The 21,175-nt window shown below is 35.5% G+C and overlaps 1 protein-coding gene across 8 annotated transcripts in view; it reads right to left on the bottom strand.

Moving 5' to 3' along the window:
• Window positions 1-21,175, bottom strand: part of LOC134527372 (eukaryotic translation initiation factor 4E-binding protein Mextli) — a 168,176-nt gene that overhangs the window by 55,780 nt on the left and 91,221 nt on the right. For all 8 annotated transcript variants that reach the window (XR_010074175.1, XR_010074176.1, XM_063359999.1 and 5 more), the window contains one exon: window positions 1,792-1,871. Coding sequence is in view for 6 of the 8 variants with exons in the window: in XM_063359999.1 (XP_063216069.1) it covers window positions 1,792-1,871 (80 nt within the window). In the remaining 2 variants the exon portion in view is untranslated. The remainder of the gene's footprint in view (window positions 1-1,791; window positions 1,872-21,175) is intronic.

Genomic DNA, 21,175 nt, shown 5'->3' with positions numbered 1-21,175 from the left:
CAAATGAACCACCTAGGCTGAACAAAGTGCTACGGTCCTTCCTGTTATATTACTTTTCCGTTATTTTATTAGCACCAACTGTACTGAAGTGTGTGTGTTGCAACTAGTGCTTGGCGCGCAAGATGATTTAAGAGATTCAGCCTATCACTTGCCGACGCGGCGCAGTAATACGACGGTGTTTGTTTATTTCAAAACTCAGCTAAGAGTGAACCCACAGTCTCACCCCTAATTATGAACTTGAATTTAGAATAAAATGTGCGATGCTTAAGCGATAAAAACGGTAAATTTGTTATTTTTATTTTGTACCACTTCCTTATGATGTGATATTTTTATTAATATTTTTATCCTTGAAAGTCAAACATGCTAAATAAGGTGGCAAGTGAGAGAGTTTTCTCTACAGCAGGCAACATAGTTACCAGCCGCAGAGAATTGTTGTTGCCGCACCATGTCGTTGAATTCACCTTTCTCCATGACAATTTGAAATGATTTGCGAAGTGAATTATGTTAGTGCTACAGACACATAATTTTTAATATTTTTTTTTTTAATTTTTGAGAATCTGGTTGTGCTTCTTCAATATAGTCTCACTTTAATTTTAGTTACTTAATTTAAACTGTGAATTATGTGACAAGTTTTTCAAAGGTGGTATGTTAAAATTTTTTAATGATCTATGTTATTTTAATAAATATTCTCAAATTCGATTTGAAAAAAATTCTAAACTCGTGAATTTTTTTGAAATTCGATTCGAATTCGATTTTAACTGAAAAATCACAATTCGCAGATGTCTAGAAAAAAGTGGGCCTAAATTAAGACTACCGAGGTTATATACGTAAACTAAAAATGTAAGGACTTAGCTGAACTCAAACCAGAGTCTAAGTGATAATGAGCGAGGAATTACAATAAATGTAAGTCATTGATGTAGTTTTATGATAATTTATACTCATTTTTTAGAAGTTGTTATTGCTGCAAGTCAAATTTACATTTTAAAGTTGCCAAATACAGTAAACTCCCTATTATCCGCGGGCGGATAATCCGTGGTGCGTATTATCCGCGCATACTACGAAAAAATACAGCACATATCTAAATCTGTATTTTATTACAAGTGAGCAAATTTGAACTCTACTGACGTGTGTATTGTGTGCAGTATACAGTAAAATGCCACAGGCCTTCTCGGAACTCACGCAGTGTCTAATAAAGTCTCTGAGTACGTACAGTACTGTATCCTTGATACGAAGTAAGTACCGAGCACTTTTATGTTTACATTACTGAAATGTATTGTATGTTAATTATTCAGTAAAATACTAAAATTTTAGCATCATTTAAATATTTACTGTTAATTGTAACTTCTACTATACATAAATTTTTAGATTTTTAAGTTGAAATTGATGTTTCCTTTTTTGTTTCCCATTTTCGGCTCTTTTGCGGATCATCCGCGATTTTCAACATCCGCGGTGGCCCTGCCACTTAATTTAGCGGATAATCGGGAGTGTACTGTAATGAAAAATTGTGAAACATTACAAACTGTTTAGCTAAAAGTATAATTAAATTAAGTCTAAGGACAAATGGGAATAAAAAATTATCAATACAAAATTTATTGATTTAAATAGAAATGGATTAAATAAATATTTTACAAAATCCACATTTCCCACAATCCAATCCAATTTCCACAATTTTCTTGCAGGTAAAATTTAACAAATTTTCTCAAACTACAACTTATTGCTCTTCTTTTTAATTTTTATTTTACTTCTACTGATTGAGGAACACAAAACAATCACACTGAAGTTGCGGCTTACCTAATAAAGAAAGCCTCTTCACGAGGAACAATATGTTCCCGCTCCCCCGTGAAATGGTCGTCCAACAACAGTTTTGCAGCCTGGAACACGATTAAGACCAACACATTCAGTGAAGTCCCCATCTTCACATTTTTCTCCACAAACATACGAATGATTTCAGTACTTTTTTGGATCTTTAAATACAATTATCTTACAACTTTTGTATGTCAGTGTCATTTTTATACATATAATAAGCAAAATTATATGTAGTCAAATAGATCTACAATTAGCAGGAATATTGTCATTTTTAAGTTAGAAAACTAAAACCTTTTCAGGGAGAGTTTCTACATGATTGTAATGGACAAATTCAAACTATTATTAATGTTTAATGAGTGCCCAAAAAAACTGAAGCAAAGCATCAACAACAAAATGCAAGTTAGCAAAAAGGCAATTGGAAATTGGTGACTTCCAGCACCAATACTGTTTATTTTGGGACTTTTTTTGTGACTTTTGTGACCAGTATGTTTTGCTACTTCTTCGTGACTTTTGCAACCTGCTACACCCTCATACACAAATGTACCATAATTTAACCCTTTCTGGTCACACTTTGTCAATTACTAAGATGTCACTTTTTTATTTTAACTAAACTTTATTTTGCATTTTTCATGTATAGCTATCTTAAGATATAATTATAATAAAGGTGTATAGGTTTACGTTACCTACAATACAAAAATTATAGTTTTTTTTCCCAGTACGATGTCCACTGGAACCCACACATTCAGGGTTTGATAAACTCCATGTAACATTGAGATATAAATTGTCCACTTTAGTGTACGAAACAACAAAGGGTTAAAGTTTAGGCTTATAGTTTACTTGCTTGTTACTTCTTTTGAAAGCATATTTAAGGCAGAATTTTCAGAAACACTCGCGTAATAGATAAATTTTACATAACTAAATTTTTTTAATAAAAACTTATGATGTCAAATTAATCATTTAAATATTTTCAATTTTTCTATTTTAGCAAAAAAAAAAAAAAAAAAATTATTTTAGCACTACTCTTGTCTTGGTAAACGTTATTATTTAATATGTTTGTAATTTGATGTATTACTAGGGATGGGTTAATCATATCCTCAAATACCATCAATCCTTAGTATTCGAAGGATTCAATATTCGAGGGAAAATATTTGAAGAATAATATTAAAAGTAAATTAAGAAAATTAAAAATTCAACACTGATAAGCTTTGAAGTTTACTAGGTCAATTTTTTTTTTCTTCATACCTATCCTCTTACCAATACCCAAGATATCGTCCATTTAACATGTAACTATGCATTCGAACCTCATTAATACAAATCCGCTTACAAATTCCTGTTTATGCAAAGTACTTTCAGAGTCACCGAAAATAAAGTATGCTTTCCTATGTTATTCAGTACTTTTAATACGAAATACGGTTAATATGAAATACTGATAAGTTTTGATCCCTCAAGTTGCTGTTTATATGTATAAGTAAATGGTAATACAAATTTCACTACCAAAGTTCAAAATAAAGAATTATGTTTTCATAACCATCGAGTAAACAAATGTTTCTCCAAAGATGTACAATGTAAACTCTATATAACGACACTTAACGGACTGAGCATTTTTCGGCGTTATAGAGAGTGGTCGTTAAATGGAGAGAAATAAAAGATATAATTTTACTATTCTATAATAATATGTAGTTACTAATATAGTACACATTTTACATGTCTATAAAACCATGATAGCATCGCTTGATTCAGATCTTCGTATTGAGGTTTCTTTAATTTCTTAGCAGATTTTCCATCCTCCTCTCCTTGCAGAATTTTTTCTTTGTTTTTCCATATTGTAGACACGGTAGAGCGGCTAAATCCAAAGCGTCTTCCAAAATCACTGATCTTTTCTCCCGCCTCTATTGAGTGTATTAATAAAACTTTTTCGTCGATACACAAAGATTTTTGTTTACTCGCCATGTTTACAGTTCGAAAGTCTGTAAGCAACTGCGATAATGATAACGTGTAACAACTTGACAAAAGTCTAGTGACCGAGGTAAACATGTGAAAGTTCATTATACAAAAACACAGTATGTCAGTCAAAGTAAACACGTGCTAAATAATACAACAACAAAACAACAAACAAAAGAACGTACACAGCTGTAGTTCTTATCAACTTCGGCAACTTCGAAAGTACTGCTTAATGATTTATAATGCAGTATTGTTGTCGTTAAATAGAGTGAGCATGACGCTATATAGAGAGTATTATTGTATAGAAAACAAGGTAAACCAACCAAAGTCAAGCAATTTCAACATTTTACGGAGTTTGTCGTTAAATCGAGTGACGTTATAAAGAGTTTACACTGTATGTATGTATCCTACAGCGCAAAATGGTTGAAAAACAAAATAAAAAGTTTAACACTAATGGAGATGTTAGTAACTAAATTAGAAAAAAAAAAGCTATTTTGTAAACTAAAACTAAAAAGAAGGTACTCTATACCGTATTTATTCGTTGGAAGTGTACAAAAAAAGAAGTTTAGATAATCTATGGTAATAAGTTCGGGTATTTTCTAGTGGTGGTAGTAGCGACAAAGTTTGTCCCTGCGACAAGCCGTGACCAGTGACCTGAAAGTTGCAGGGCAAAATCGCCATGACCTTGTCTGTACAGTCACAAAATAGCTTATATACTATGTAGCGACCTTGTCGCTTAAGCCAACCCCACACAATGCCCATTTACTTTGCAGTCTTCATACCTATTTTCTGTTGGCATGCCTGCTTTCATGTAGGTAATATCAGCACCCTTTCAAAGGGTCTGGCTCTGGGTATACACCTTGTAGTCATAGAGAAACCAAATTATTTCATAGTTTAATGACATGTTTTATTATACTTTATTTGAAAATAAGTCAAATTTATATTAATATATTTCTGAATATTATTAAATGATATGTTTTTTTTATTTTAAAATTATATTATTCGGCACATTTATATAATAAGACTGAACACAAGAAAACTGGGCAGTATATTACTTGACTGCAATAACTTGATGTTTGTTTACTTCTTGTTTTGTTCGTCATTGCATGTTAGATGATAAGATTTAGTTCAGATTCACAAGTGATTTTGGACAAAATAACTGGACACAATAGTGTCGCATGCCGCGTCGATAAAGTACTTGTGTGTTGCTGGTCGAGCAGTGCTAGTCGTGTTGTTGCACTTGTGACTTGCTCTCGACAATTCGCCATCTATTTCGCAGTGTCGCAGCATTACTCTTTGCGATACGCGACCAGCGTCGTGATACGCAATGCGACCTGCACCACGAGACACAATCCGCGCAGCGACATGCAAAACCGCGCAACGACAAGCAATTTACGCTGAGATCCGTGCCGCAACACACCTACCACAGCTTGAGGAAAACCTTGCTTGTATTGTATTTGGGTGTGAAAGATTTTAGAAACAAATTATTCAATTATGTGTTATTATGCATGAAAATGGCAGAACTAAGATTTTTAATATTTTTTAATGGAGAAATTGTTTTATTACGTTATTTTAATCTCACTATTCAAGTATTACTAATATTCACTGTGTTACAGTGAACAGATTATAAATTTAAAAATAAATTGAAATGATGTACGCTCAGAGAAACCACAGTAACTCATTTTATTTCCATGATTCATCATACATTTCTCTAAACAAACAAATTATCTGTGGTATTTCAGACATTTTTAAAAATAAAATAGGTACCTCTGATTTTTTAAATATATTCTGCTAACAGTAAAACTAGCTTAAGCCGTTCCCGCATAATACATTTTTCTTTGGGTATAAAAACACCGAAGAAAATCGTATATGAAATTGTAGGGGGAGAATTGGTTTTGAGTGATGGTGTTATTGCAATAAAAAGTTTATTTGAAAAGTGAGAATTTGTAGCGTGTGCTTTGTGCCACTTTAAAATAATTTATAGCACTTTATTTTTTATATTTTTTTATATTTAAGTTAATTTTAATTTATTTAAGGGAATTTTATTTTAAGTTATTTATATAGTTTTCTCAAGCATATCGGCTTAGCATATTCAGCATCCTGTCGGCAAGCCGTAGAGTTCTTGTTTTGATTTTTTAGTGCTGTTCGCAGCATTTCCTGTATCCCATGCGAAAGCACATCGTGCCACGCTAACCCCCTCTCCCCACCTTCCTTCCAACGCGGTGCTTCGCTTGCACAAAAATCTTTCCCCATGTACCATGCCTGATTCCTTTTCGCAACTCGGCAGCATCCTAGCCTGCCCACTTTTACCCTTCTGCGGACTACTTCTTGTAAAGTTGTATGTCTTTCCCCCTCTGACCCTAATACTTCCATGTTTTACCTGCCTCGACCTATCGCACTACTTTCGGCTCCCTGCGCACTGATACACTAAGATTCCCGCGTCCCTCGGCTACCGCCGTAACATTACAGAGTGAATCCTTCGCGCCAGACACAACCACCGCGCTCGTCTGAGCTCTCTTGTTGTACAAGTGTGAGTACCGGATGTGAATTAAGATGTAGTCATTCAAAGATGGGATATTTTCCCAAATTTATTTCTTATAATTATGTAGTTTTTTTTATTGGCGTCTTTCTTTTTTTTTTCTTTTTTTAATCTTCAAGTGTGTAAAACCTTGCTTCTAAACATGAACACTAAACAAACATGTTCCAACTTCTTCTCGTCGTGTCTTGACGACATGTTTTCAACTCACATAATTGGTAAAGTGGAACTTCGAGTTTCTTAACGTCTTTATCGCCCCCTTTTTGTGACATAACGACCTTTCGTCGGTTTTTGTGCCTTTATATTTGATGTTAATATGCTGCGTTAATTTTGTTGTGCAGTGAATTTGCGATTTTTATGAATTTCAAGATGTTCATGATTTTCAAGTTTTTCAACTCTTTTCTACTGCATTCCTGAGAAAGCCCTCTGAATGGGCAGCTTCCGGGACTTCTTCTGAGATCCTGTTCAAGGGAAGAACATTTTTCTCTCTCAAAATATCAAGAGAAGCACTGAAAATTTTGCTACTTATAACCATTTAAAATCAATAATTTATTATAATAAAATTTTCTTAGTTTAAGTATATTTTGTATAAAGGGCCCTTTCTTTCTATTCATTGCTTAATAATGTTGATAGTTCAATGTAGTATTAAAATGCTTATAAAATACCTCAAAATAAAAAACCAGCAAAATACATAGTATAACATATAAAATTATTTTTTTTATTTATTTAGCTGCAAATCCTTGGTCTTTATAAATACTCAGATTCACTAGGTAGTTTTGTAACCTCTCTCTCAACATCTATATATTTGCATTTGTTAATTAATTCTTATTATCACTGTGCTACAGACAATACTATGTTGTTTATACACTTATATTTATTACAATAACATAGTAGAGTAAATATAAATGATCCAACGTGTTTGGAACGTTCATAGGTTATAGTGTTTTGTTAACCTTCCATGTCATCAACGGATGTTATGTGGAACTCTATAATCACTGAATGAATTCGAGTTAAAAATACACGGCACAGCTTTCTCGGAAATTTCAAATATATTTTGTTTAATCATTGTAACATGGCATTGATTTCCGTCGTCTGTGACTGAGATTTTATGGTGCCTCACTGATGTAAATAAAACAGCTGCGATCGGTAGCCATTACATTCATGAGGTTATTTCCGGTCCATCACAGTAAACATGTTAGTATTCACAGTTATTCCATAAATAAAATATTTATTGCCCGGTATCTTTAGATAAATGTATTTACAACAAAGAAATGTAATGAAAATATTTATAAATTTTGTAATACCCTTGAAGAAAAATTATAGAATGCTTCACAAACATAACTGCAGAGGTAAACACCAGTACTAAGAATGCTAACTGTGCTGAAATTAGCTCTATCCGCTGGATCTATTTACTGCCCACTGCGTCATTGTACAGAGAACTTGGGACAACAGCCTACGCAATTTCACGCAACTAAGGCAAATTCTGTCACGGTTTTTAATTTTTACATCAAAATGTGCAATGACGCCAATAGACCTAAGGACTTTCACACAGTTGTCTAATACCACTAAAAAATAAAATTCAAGAGTCAACCACCAAATAGTTAGCATAAGTCTCTCTGAGAGCCTCCAATCTGTGGTTTTCAAGGTATTTTTCACAAACATTAATTTTTCCCCACCCATTTTGGCCATTGGTAATTATAGACCTGATACATAAGGGCCTTCTTACAGGTGACTACCGTGTTTTATCGCATAATCGTCGCACATTTTAAACTAAAATCAAATTTGAAATTTGATGTTTGAGAGAAAAAAGTTTTTGTTAGGTAAAGTTATTCATAAACATAAAACCCATTCATGGAAAGTATGTTTATTGAAAAGTAGAGTATACAAGAGCATGCCGAACCATTTAAATTAATAAGACATGCAACAAAAACCTTTCTTCAACTTTGAATACAAAAACAAAATGTGAATGCGAGGCTGAACTAAGCATAACTATCGTCGTAGTACACACTTCTCATGAAAGAAAACGAGCCATCAAATGTAGTTAACTCGGCAATCGACAGAGAGCGTGCATTGTATCCCATTGGCGAGATATCAATGTTCGACTACGTGTGCGCGCTCTATACGGGAGGCAACATAACCAAACATGAATGATGCCAACTAGCGCTGGCTACATTTTTATAAGCGGTACACTGCGGCGACACAGACGAACAGATAAAGGTTAAAACGTTTAAAAAGTCTTTGAAAGAAAATTTAAAAATCAGTCAACTTTGTATTTATGTTAATTAAATAAGTAAAATAGTTAATTTCCATATAAATATTAGATTTCTACTTTAAAACACATCGTTTTAACAGGAAAAGATACCTACACAAAGCGCTCGGAATCTAATAACAGGACAAAAAACATCTTGCAACGTTTACGCGAGAAGTTTTTTTTATCCAAAATTTGACGCCCTAAATTATGGGTGTGACGATTATGCAACTAGTTTAAAATGGAGAAAAAATGAATTTAATTGCTAGATTTAACAACCTGCAAACATCCTTGTCAACAATATTAACAAAAAAAAATTAAGAATGAATCAGCTTTTGCAAGGTCTTGTGGGTATATATATTAGGGTCATCCTTATTTATAGGGGTGAAAAAACAACTTTGTGATTCCGGGTTGCCCACCCCTCATATTTTTTGCCTTTCCCTTTAAAATGAGAATATACTAAGCCTGTGCGAATATCAGTTTTTTAGTTCGAATTCGAATACGAATACCAAATTATTCTCGAATACGAATATTGAGTTCGAATGATTGGAATGAGAATTGAAATCCCATAAAACATGTTATATCACATCACATTACAATATGATAACAGGTACATATTTACTGATACAACGTATGTAGAATCAAAAAACTGACAGTACTTAAAATGTTAAGGTTCTCCAATTTTATAATTAGTTCCTATTAAAAAGAGTCTTGTCACATCACTACATATTAGCTAATTTAAATTTTTGTGGTGAAACACAAGCTGCTCTACATTTTCGGGGAATAGACTCTCTCTTCTGCATGTCACAATGTTGCCAGCTGTTGAGAAAAGTCTCTCACTGCACACTTGTGTGGCAGGTATAGGCAAGTACTTTCTTGCTAACACAGCTATGTTTCGGAAACAAGTGCGCCCCTTCTCTGACCAGAAACTGAAAGGATTTTCATTCTTTGGGATTGAGGGTGCTGCCAGATATTCATTTACTTCTCCTTGGATAGTTTCTTCGTAGCTTGCAAGTGTTGAAGGTTTCACATAGGCCCACAGAGATGACTTCTTAATAGGCATTTCACTTGTAGCCTCACTTGTCTCAGTTGTAGTTTCAGCTACTGTGTTCAGCTTACACAGCTTACATACCCCCCTGCACAAATTTTCAACCAATATTTTTTTTTAATTTTCATCCTCAATTAGTGAATCTTTGAACCATGGATCTACCATCATAGAAAACACATTTACTTCACATTCTTGGTACACCATGTAACGTGATCGCAAGTTTTTAAGTAAGTTCTTGGCAAGAGTTTTTTTTTTTGATGCGCGGGACAGGATAATTGCCTGAGCTATCACTACGCGAGGAATTTGGGTTGGGGGGGGGGGGGGGGTCCGCCTGCATCCGGTCGTTTACTGTGTATTATCCCATTGAAAAACATTGATGTAGAATGTTAGGCTTTTTGAGTCTTTGCTGTGAGTATGCGGCCAGATGTTTTCCACATGGTCTGTACAATTTTCTTTCTCTTCGCCGTCACGTTCGGAACGAAATTACAGTGCCGACAAACCATGTTTCACCCTCTAATCTGAAAACTGTCACCTATAACGTACCAGTTGTGTGGATTTTACAGACACGTATTTATCTTTATCAGTATGCTGACAGTTCAAATCTATTTTAAACGACCTGACGACATTCTTCTACATAAAATACGTTAGTTATCGCTCCGAATTACTGTGTTCAAACGGGCTTTACGTGGCCAGATGTAGTGGAATAACTCCACATACATAACTCTAAAACATTACGAAAATCCCGCGGAACTTTTGCCCCCAGCCAACGCGAGAAACCTCTGTGATCCCGAAATGTTTCCCGGTTTCAGTGATCCTGCTCAGCCTTTTTCGTAAATGACTGAATATTCGTTTTTTCGAAGTGTTAGTATTCGAAATCGAATCGAATACGAATAATAAACTATTCGTTTTGATATTCAAAAATTTGAATATTCGCACAGGCCTACAATATACAAAAGATCTTTTGAAAATTTTAACGTTAACCTGTGCCGCATCGCCATTGAATATATGACAATGTAGGGTTAAAAATTAAAACTCGCTAATAAATTAAAAAAGCTGTAATATTTTTTATTATTTTTCAATGATTATTTTTATAGTAAAAGAAATACAGATTCAGAATGTTTATAAAAAAACGTCTTAATTCCAACTTAAACAAATTTACGTCTTAATGATTTTTTTCTTGTAGGCACCAATAAAACCGAATAGTCACCTAACTCGTTCGTATTCATCATTCGACCACGAGCTTTTCAGTACAGAGACTGAGGTGTGTGGGACACCTCAAGACTCCACTGGCAGTCATCTTCGCTGATAACATAGCGTGCCCGCCGCCGAGAGTGGGCCGGTAAGTTCCAGTGTATCCGTTCAGGGGGAAATCGAGCCAAGATGCCAACTTTAAACCCCCCCCCCCCCTTTTTACTAAACAGCGTTAACACCAGTGCTGTATTTCTTATGCACAAATAAATTGAGACAGGGAAACAAGACTTCACTTGAACTCTACTATTGACAGTATATGATGGTACGACTCATATTCGAGGAGGACCCTTGAGGACGAAGAGTTGTATTTTTATGACCCAAATTATAGCTGCACCCATACGCAGGGGCTAATCCTCTCTGGGTAAATACAGTAGTTTATAATGAATTTGGGGAGATAGGAACCAAAAGACACCATCTTAATTTTGTTACTGCCCTTATGTAGTTAAAGAAAACTTTATATTAATTTAGTTATAAACGCCATGAAAGCTGCTTTAAGTGGGCAAAAGATACTACAGATACTCAGAGGTACACAAGGGAGAAACATTTATACAGTACACTCCCTATTTAAAACGGGTGTTAGGGGACATAACTTGAGTCTCATATTTTCGCACATGACAAGAAGATTTTACGAGTTACTTTTACAAAGAAAAAAAATTTAGTATATTGTAATGATGCTGCAGGGCTTCTTGAAGAACTGAGTTTCCCAGAAAATTCTGACGAATGGAGACTTTTTATTGATGCGTCGAAGATTAGTTTGAAAGTAGTTTTACTTCACAATGGAAATAAATACCCATCAGTGCCTCTAGCACATGCAACAAACATGAAAGAAAATTATGCAAATCTGGAGGTATTACTTGAAATAATAAAATATTCTCAATACTTATGGAATATTTGTGCTGACTTAAAAGTTGTTGCTATACTTACTGGATTGCAAGGAGGATACACCAAATTTTGCTGTTTTTTATGTGAGTGGGACAGTCGCGCAAGAGACAAACATTACAAAGTGAAAACTTGGCTGCAAAGAAAAAGCTTGCACCTGGACTTTAAAATGTATCTCAAGAACCTCTAGTGCCAAGTGACATTTTTTTGCCACCACTTCATATAAAGTTGAGGCTCCTGAAAAACTTAGTGAAGCTATGAACAAGGATGGTGCAGGCTTTCAATATCTCAAAACAAAATTTCCTCGAATCAGTGACGCGAAATTGAAAGAAGGGATTTTTGTAAGTCCGCAAATACGAGAGCTTATGAGGGATGAAGTTTTCAATTCGAAGTTGAGCAAAGCTGAAAAAAAAGCTTGGGTGGCTTTTGTAAAAGTGTGTCATAATTTTCTAGGTAATACAAAAGCTGACAACTACCGACAAATCATTCGAGAGCTTCTTTCTGCTTATAAAGCTTTAGGATGCAATATGTCACTCAAAATTCATTTTTTTGGACTCACATTTAGATTTCTTTCCGGAAAATATCGGTGCCGTATCAGATGAGCATGGTGAAAGGTTTCATCAGGATATTATGCATATTGAAAACCGCTACAATGGAAAATAGTCAGCAGCAATGCTTGCTGATTTTTGTTGGTCGATTCGTCGAGAAACTTCAATGGAAACGATGAAAAGAAAAAAAACTATAAAATAACTTGAATTATATTACCATAATGGGATAAATATACTGATATTTCTATAACTTGTAACTGTAAAATTAGCATTTTTCGTTGTAAAACTTAGACAGTAGTCTTTTTTCACATTTTTGTAATTGTTGTTACTAAAATAATATCGTTTTTTAATTAAATGGACATTATATTTAAAATCTATGTGCTGTATTTTTTTGCATGTTAAATTCCGTGGTAAGAGCACCAAATATGATGTAATCATGCATGAAAACAATAAGGAGAAGAAAAAAATTTTTCTGCAGACATTTCATCTCACATAATTGAATATTTTATTTATTTATTTTTTAATCCAACCATAAATAATAATTCTTTGCGAAATTACATTTGTATTAATTGCTTTATGCAATAGTGGTTTAAATTCTATGATGAAAAGACAAAAGTAATGTTTGTGCTATGGTTAAAAGGAATTTAAATAAAAAGACTGACTTTTTTGGGTGATCGAAGTGTAAGGACGTGTTTAAGTAATTGGGTGTAATTTGTAATTGAAGAAAGACTTTAAGTTAAATGAAAATGTATTACCATTAGTAATATATTGATTTATTGAAGTTATATATTTTTCATAAGTACTGTCAGCGTAATTACATATAAATTGACATCGAGACCTAGTGAAAGACAATTATCGTTTGCTACAATGGAATAGGTATGAAACAATTTTGCAACTCAATATGTGGCTAATGCAGCGAACCAACTACATTTTATGGGTTGAGCCACAAAATAATTGATCCTAATCCCACTGTGATCTTCGAAAAGTAATTGATAGACTTTGAATTTTACACCAAGTTAACGGTGTTCTACAATAAAAGTTGCTACGAGGACCTCTGAAGAGAAGCCACATGAATCGTCTAGAACTGACTTTTAATTCGAGCGGAACACACGAAGGGGATGGTTGCTGACGAGACCGCGTTCTTCCACCATTCTATGAGAAGCTTCAACTGTAACGCATCTTCGTGTACGCAATCCCTGAACAGCGACGTAAACCAGCTTCGATATATCCTTTAAATGATATACTATTCATGTATGTGTGTCATCAAACGGTATGTATTCACACTAGTGTATTGAGTTTGTGAAGGTTTGCTTTGAAGTGTTTATGTAAATTTGTAATATTACAAATTCCATCTCCCCACATTCAGATCGCCCTATTCATATTATTTAATGTTTTATTTTGCTTAGATTTATGTAATTCCTCTGTTGAATGTTTTGTTTGCTAGATTTAGTGATAACTTCAGTTTATATCCGTATTAACAGTAAGCCTAATAGAGTACGCTAGAGAGAAAGATTCTCATAATTGTTTTACTTATACTGAGCTTAGTAAGACTGGAATTGATTGAATTAATTATAGTATACAGAGTCCCGTATCTACACTCTCATGTTACTTAATTAAACCGACTAATCTCCACCTATGGAATTTTAAATATTTATCTATTTGTGTCTGTAATCTTGAAGGGCCTTGTAAAGAATGGTTTCTATGTTAAAATATTAGTTGTCGATCATGAGACTTGGAGTCGCATTCATATACCTGTAATAAAATGTGGCCCAAGAAACTAGCATTTTAAATTTAGATTCGACAGAGTTAATATTTTTGATTTCATGGTAGATTTAGCTGGTCGGGTTAGTGATATTGATGGTGCAAAGGTTAGTTGGCGTCATATATCCCGGAAGGAATTTATTACCAGACAATCAATTGCTAATATTCCAAATCAAAGTATCTATAATGTTGTACAAAACCATACATAAGATTAAGGTATTCAATTCTATAGAATTTGTCTCCCAAAATAGAGACTAACTCTGTAGCGCTCCATACTAAATGGGAAGATTCTGGAGTGGAATTTTAAACACCGGACTACCTGATTTTGACTTGTACGCAGCGACGCTTCTCAGTCAAGTGACTCATGCTCTGCCTGTGTGCTGCGTGAACACATTCTCTCCCCCACCCCCTCCCCCTGCCGTGTTTCTGCCCGCTCCAATCTCTACCTCTCTCTATGCCTTATCTTTCCCTCCCACCTCTTCCCTCTCCGACAGTATACTTCAACTACCCCGCCCCACCCACTGCTATACAGAATACCGCAACCTCTCCTGTCAAGACAGCACAGCATGGGATGGGTCAGATGGTAAATAAAAAAAACTGCCCTCAAATTTACATTTACAGCTTGGAGCGTTTACACAATCACTAAAATATACGTATGTATTACATATGTATATGTACCTATTCTTTTCTTTTAAAATAATCAGAGATTTTTATTTGGCGTACTAATGCAGTGCGTTTCTGTTCGGCATAATGGTTTAAGTTTGCCAGGTGAAGCAACGGGACATGATTGGGCTCACTCTGTCTTTCCAACCATAATATGACTTGATCAATGTTGTTGATTACTTGTCTTACACTTGGCACTTCTGTTTCGTCCACTTCACTTTCACATTCGTCTTCATCACCATCATTCTCGTCCCGCACAGCTGCAATAATGTCTAGTTCGTCGACGGTCTCTGACACAGGATCACTACTGTCGCATTTAGCCCAATTCACTAGGTTATCCAAAGATAAGTTGGAGTCAACAATATTACGTGCAGAATGTACATCGTTGTCACCAAATCCTAGGAACGACTCATCCCTGAAGTTCTTTGTTTCGCTGATGAAAAAAGAACACTTTTTCCAACAATGCTGAATGGTTGCTTGGGAAACACTTTGCCACGCTAGTCCCACGGAATATGCTACCGCCTTGAGGTTAAGCAATTTTAGGTAAGCCTCCATGTCATCGTCAGAACTTACAATTGCTCTGAGAAGTTCTCGTCGATAGTGAGCTTTAAATGCTCTTATAATACCCTGGTCAAGGGGCTGGATCAGAGCAGTGGTATTTTTCGGCAAAAACATAACTTTTATTTTTCCATCTCGCGACTGCAGCAAATCAGCAGATGGGTGTGCTGGGCAGCGGTCAAGTGTCAATATAGCTTTTTCTTCAGGTTCAGTGACCGCAGATGGCTTCTCACTGACGGAACAAACTCTTCATTGAACCACTAGGAAAATTTCTCTGCCATCATCCATGCATTTTTTGTGTGTACATACGTAACAGGCAACGACTTCATGTTTACATGCTTGAAGCATCTTGGACTTCGACTTTTTCCAATACAGAGTGGTTTGAGTTTGTGGCTGCCTGATTTATTGACGGCAAAAAGAAGAGTAACTCTATCCTTATTCTGTTTAGATCCAAACCTATTTGTTGAATTTCTGAGGTCTAGAGATTTTGTCGGAAGTAGTCGAAAATACACAGCTGTTTCATCACAGTTATACACCTGATCATCTGTCAAATTTTCGTCACTCATTACCTTGTGCAGTTGTTCAGAAAATTTTGTTGCAGACACACTGTTAGAAGATCGGGCTTTGCCTTCGATGCTTTCCTGCTGTAATCCGTGACGAACTTTCCATCGCGAAAACCACCCTTCTAAAGCTTTGAAGTCCGTCTTTCTATGCAAATCGTTATGAAACTTCACAGCTTGAGCCTTCAAAATAGGTCTTGACAATGGTACACCTTCACTTCGTTTAGTTAACACTTTTAAGACTAGCTTATCATACACTGTTTAATGGGCCCGACTGACTTTTTTTACATTTTTTCACATTTTTTTAGTAAAAGAAGTTTTTCTCCTGCCTAAACTTTTATATATGGTTAGAAAGTTTGAAATTTGTTCTTGTTAGCTATATATCACTTGAAAACTTTTGAATACTAACTTTTGTAAAACTTTTTATTGAAAAAGTATTGTTTTTGAGTTTTGAAAGAAATTTTTTCTCATATACTAGTGCAAAAGTATGAAAATAATAGCTTTCCTTCATGTCATAATAAGTGAAAATAATCAACTAAACTAGACACACACACAACAAATAAAATAATAGTTATTACAAAATTAGATTCATACAATTATTTACATTTGTATGGAAATAAAAAAAACACTGTAAAAAATTCAGTCCTTCCCCACAATACTCACACCACTCTATCCTTCTCTTTTCATGTTCCATCCTGAATACAATATATTTTATATCTCAAGAAAGTATGTAAATTTTACTTAATAGACATGTAAATTTTACTTAATAGACATGTAAATTATTACTCCTTTTGTGAAACTAATTACTGCTGAACATTACAATTTTTGAGATTTCACACAAATTTTTACATGTAACTTACATGCTAGTAACAGCATTGTAAAAACATAATACTTACAAATTTTATTAGAGCATGGAAAAAAGACAGTAGTAAATGCACAAAGACATCAAAAAATATTAGAATATTAAAAGAATAATATTTTACATGTGTTTACACATGCAGGGTAACCAACATGATTATATAAAGCCCAGTCAATCCACGCAATACTCGCATCACAATCGTCTCTTCTTGTTCCTTTCCAATTATAAATATTTTATACCATAAGAAAGTACATAAGTTTGACATGTCATTCAGGTATTACTCCTTTGTGAAACTAGTTACTGCTTGTGTTGGTTGGTCTGGTTTCTGAGAGTCAGATTCTGACCACTCACTGTCATCAGTTTTTGAAGTAGATGGTACATTTTTTTGCCGTTTTCGTGAACGCTGCTCTTGTATTTTATCTGAAATGCAAGAAAAGCATTTACTAATATCGGAAAAATATAGATAATATGCTGACATGTTGAAATGAAGATCTATGAACGTGCAACATTGGCCTAGGTTGATTTGCATGTAATTTCAAACATACTTCAATACAGTACCACTCTTGAATGAAAAGAGAAAAGGAAGCTTTACAAAACGTAATAAAGGCATAGGCTGTAATATATACAACAATTCTATATAATTTTCTAACTAATTTCAGTATGATGACTATAATGCAAGCACTAGCGAGTAAGAGCGACAGAATACGCAGGGATAAACAAAGCAATTATTTTTACGCTGGCTAAAAAGATAAATACCTGTGTCACTGATGGATTCATTTTCTCTTGGTATATATGATGCGTAGGCATCGATGTTATCTATATCTGAACCAGAATCATCAACAAATTTATCTACAGTTTCCCAAGGAACATCCATATCATATTTCAGCGAAAGAAATACATTTACTTATCACATGCCACAAAACAATACGGCACTGCACAATCTAATGTTGAACGAAAGACTAGCTGTCAGCAACTGACGCATCGATGTATAAAAAAATCGATACAAGCCTCCTGAGTCAATGAATCTGTAAACTAGAAAACACCAACGGACTCGTAAAGAACTAATAAAGGACCCAGAATAGTCGGCACTCATGCAAGGTGAGAGAGAACGTATTTAAAAAAACAAATATGGTGCTCGTATAGTACTATACGAGTGCCGACTGACAGTTTGAAGTACTCTGCTCGTATCACATACGAATGTCGTCTTGAGTGTGAAAAACAAGCTGTAAAGGCATTCATCCAGTTCACTGTCTTCACCTAACTTGATTGTTTTTCTTTGCAACCCTACATTACTTTCAATAACATCCACAAAATTTCTCAGTTTCTGTTCCTCTTTCATCCACCCTCTGATTGTACCTTCTGGGATACCGCACTCACGTGATATGCTCACTTTTGTCTCACCTTTTTTCACACGCTCAATGATTTTCAGTTTATCTGCTATAAAAAGAGTTTTTCATTTCTGTGACATCGTACCAAGCGCTAACAAGACTGACTGTAAAAACACGGCTTCAATAATGCACGGTCAACAATGACTTGTCTCCGCTTGTCAACACACGTGACCACGAGAAGTGTGCAGATGTGAAATGAGTGAACTACTCAAGGTCACCAGACTTCCCCCCTTTCGGCTTACTCATAGCCCCTCTCATCACTAGCGCTTATATTCCACCCCTCCCGTCTACCAGGGTGTCTTGGTCGCATATTCTCGTCTCGCCTCTCCCTTCCCAGCCGCGGCGCCTCTCCCCTCCCAGCGCTTGCCGTCAACCAAGCCTATCCAACAACAATCCCCAGCCGAGTCACGCTGGATAATGTCGCTGGACGGTGGGCTTTATCGGGTCCCCTGTCCGATGCTTCATTTGTGAGATAAAGCGACGTTAAGAACTAGTGTTTCAGAAAATAACGCTGGGCTGGATTGGACCATAATTTGAAAACCCTACAAAATAGAGGAATAATGTACGGAGATATCTTGTTTAGAATTTCACTGCGGACATTTTTTACGCCTAGGCTTTTTTCTGCAGGATGCTAAGTTTGTGAGTTACAACGCAAAATGATCCTAATCGATAGTCAACCATTTTTTCCATTATTATTATTCATTTCTGATTGGGGGACATGGTTTGACCCGCAATATACCTGATTCTGCGATCAATCGGGGTGCGATATACCGGGAGTTTATTGTATCTATATATATATATATATATATATATATATATATATATATATATATATATATATATATATAAAGAAACTTACTTTTACAATAGGAAGTAGAAAATGGATTATATTTGAAGAAATAAATAAAAAAGAAGAGGTTTGCTTGAAGCTTACTCTTTTTATTGATAATTATAGTTTTTGTTATTTTCTTTTGATGGTTTCAAGAATTACAAGAATACACAGGTTAAATTTAATTGAGGGGCCTCAGCTATCACAAGTTATCAATTACAAACAGATTATTAATTTTACCTGGAATATAAATCTAACATTTTACTTTGACATAATCAAGCTTTCACAAAAACTAACATAAATAATTTAACTAACATATTTTAAGTTTAAACATTTGTTAGCCCAACCAGTGCAGGACTATATATAATATGATTTAACAATATCTGATTGTTGACTGTTCACTGGCGGCGACTAAAAGCGAGAGACGCGTTGAATTCATGTCCATATAAGTAGCCAGCATGTAAATTTAGTTGAATATTGTGATGGGCTTGAGCCGGAGAAAATCCTGAACTATTGCACCATCTCTTCGACCCCACTGGAACCAAAAAAAGGGATCCAGTGGTCAATACAAGCAACAGGAATTGAGAAGTCAGGGCAAAAGTTAAGTAGGGAACCAACTATAGGCATAAGGGCGTAGAATTTTCCACTTACCATTCTGGGAATGGAATGATGAAAATCACTCCCTTTGAAGCTGCACGAGTGCTCGTGGTAGCCACGCGTGAGTCATGCTACGAGATTACATAGTAATATGAACTAAAGCGACTAGCAAACTATAAAATAAAAAAAAACTTAGGGATCACTCCCGGACTACATGGAATCACATTCCTTAAGTTAGTCGCTGCGACACAGCTTTACGAATGGAGTCGTGGGCGAGAAGCACTGAAGAGATGCGACCATGGTGAGGACAGAAGGACGAATCAATCAATCCACAGGGCTGCATGTAGTTAAAACTTGGGCTAAGGGCCCGGAGGCCTAGGAAGTGGGGGAACAAGCCTCTGATTGACTGGAGTTTGCGCCGACCAAAAGAAAATAACGGAGGTGGCTGGTAGCCTAACTTAAGGGGCATCGGAAGTCACTCGCGCTGAAAGCAGCGCGCTCCGTCGGAAAGCATGCGAAATAGATTGGGGTTAGTTCACAAAATCCCCCCAAGAGGGACTAGCATAAGCCTGGCACTTATCGGACCAACTGGATTGCCCTCTGTCAGGCTAAAAGGGAACTAGAGGGAGGTGTGGTGGCGGCCGCAAGAGTTCGCAGTACTAAAATGAAGTTGTCATTTTCACCGCAAGATGGCGAAGGCAGGCTTTTCGCCAGCCAGCAAGAAGACCATGATTTAGGCTCGCCAGGAGCCGAGGTTAAAAACCCCGTCGGTGCACCTAGTGCAGTTCCTGGAAAAGATAGAGGGAGGGATCTGCTAGCTCGTGAAAAATGTCTTAGGCCAGGCACAGATACGTGCCCAACAGCCCTAAAAATTATAATGGGGCATGACTGGAGCTGCTTACCTAAGCTAAGCTCTGGGAAGAGGGCTGCTTTGGGAGAACGCTAAAAAAAGCACTCTCTGTCACAAAGCCGGACACTGTTACTGGTCACGTTCGTGTGGCTCGAGGTGGGAAGAAAGATTATGTGTAATACTTGCTTGGCCAAATCACACCGGGCTATCGGTTGCAGCACTGGGAAAACATTGCGGGACTCTAGAAGGAAAGATTTGGTCAGGATGAACAATGGGCTAAGAAAGTTTATATTAGGGAATTAGGTGAAAATTAAATAAATTTGTGCCAATTATTTCAAATTTGTGCCACAGTTTGAACAATTTTTACACCCTAATTTCAAGTTAATTTTTGTCTTTGTTAAAGCATAGTTTATTTAAATAAAATTACTGAAGTTTATAGTACTGACTGCTTCAAACTATTTTACAAATGATCTCTTCTTCAATAAAAAAATTTTCAAATAATAACAAAACTGTCATGGCACAAACACCGTTGAAACAATATGCCATCTTTCTGTCCATTTCATATATTGGTGGTACTAATTTTTGCTGGTTGGAATGTTATGTTTTCTGGCCGTTCATATGTTAAAGGCCAATTACAATATAAAAAGAGCATGCAAGTGAAACATATTGTGTTGTAAAATTAAGTACGTTAAAACCTATACTATAAAGAACAAATGACATTTGAATTGTAAAAAAAAAATTATAAATGAGTGCCAAAAATGCTGAACCAGAAAATTTGAATGTAACCTCACTGTCAAGATTTTGACACCAGCCACAAATGGCCTACCTATTCCAAGGTTTAAGGTTGCCTTAT

Source organism: Bacillus rossius, chromosome 1 (assembly GCF_032445375.1).
Source record: "Bacillus rossius redtenbacheri isolate Brsri chromosome 1, Brsri_v3, whole genome shotgun sequence".
NCBI lineage: Eukaryota > Metazoa > Arthropoda > Insecta > Phasmatodea > Bacillidae > Bacillus > Bacillus rossius.
This window is presented reverse-complemented; position numbering and strand designations above follow the sequence as displayed.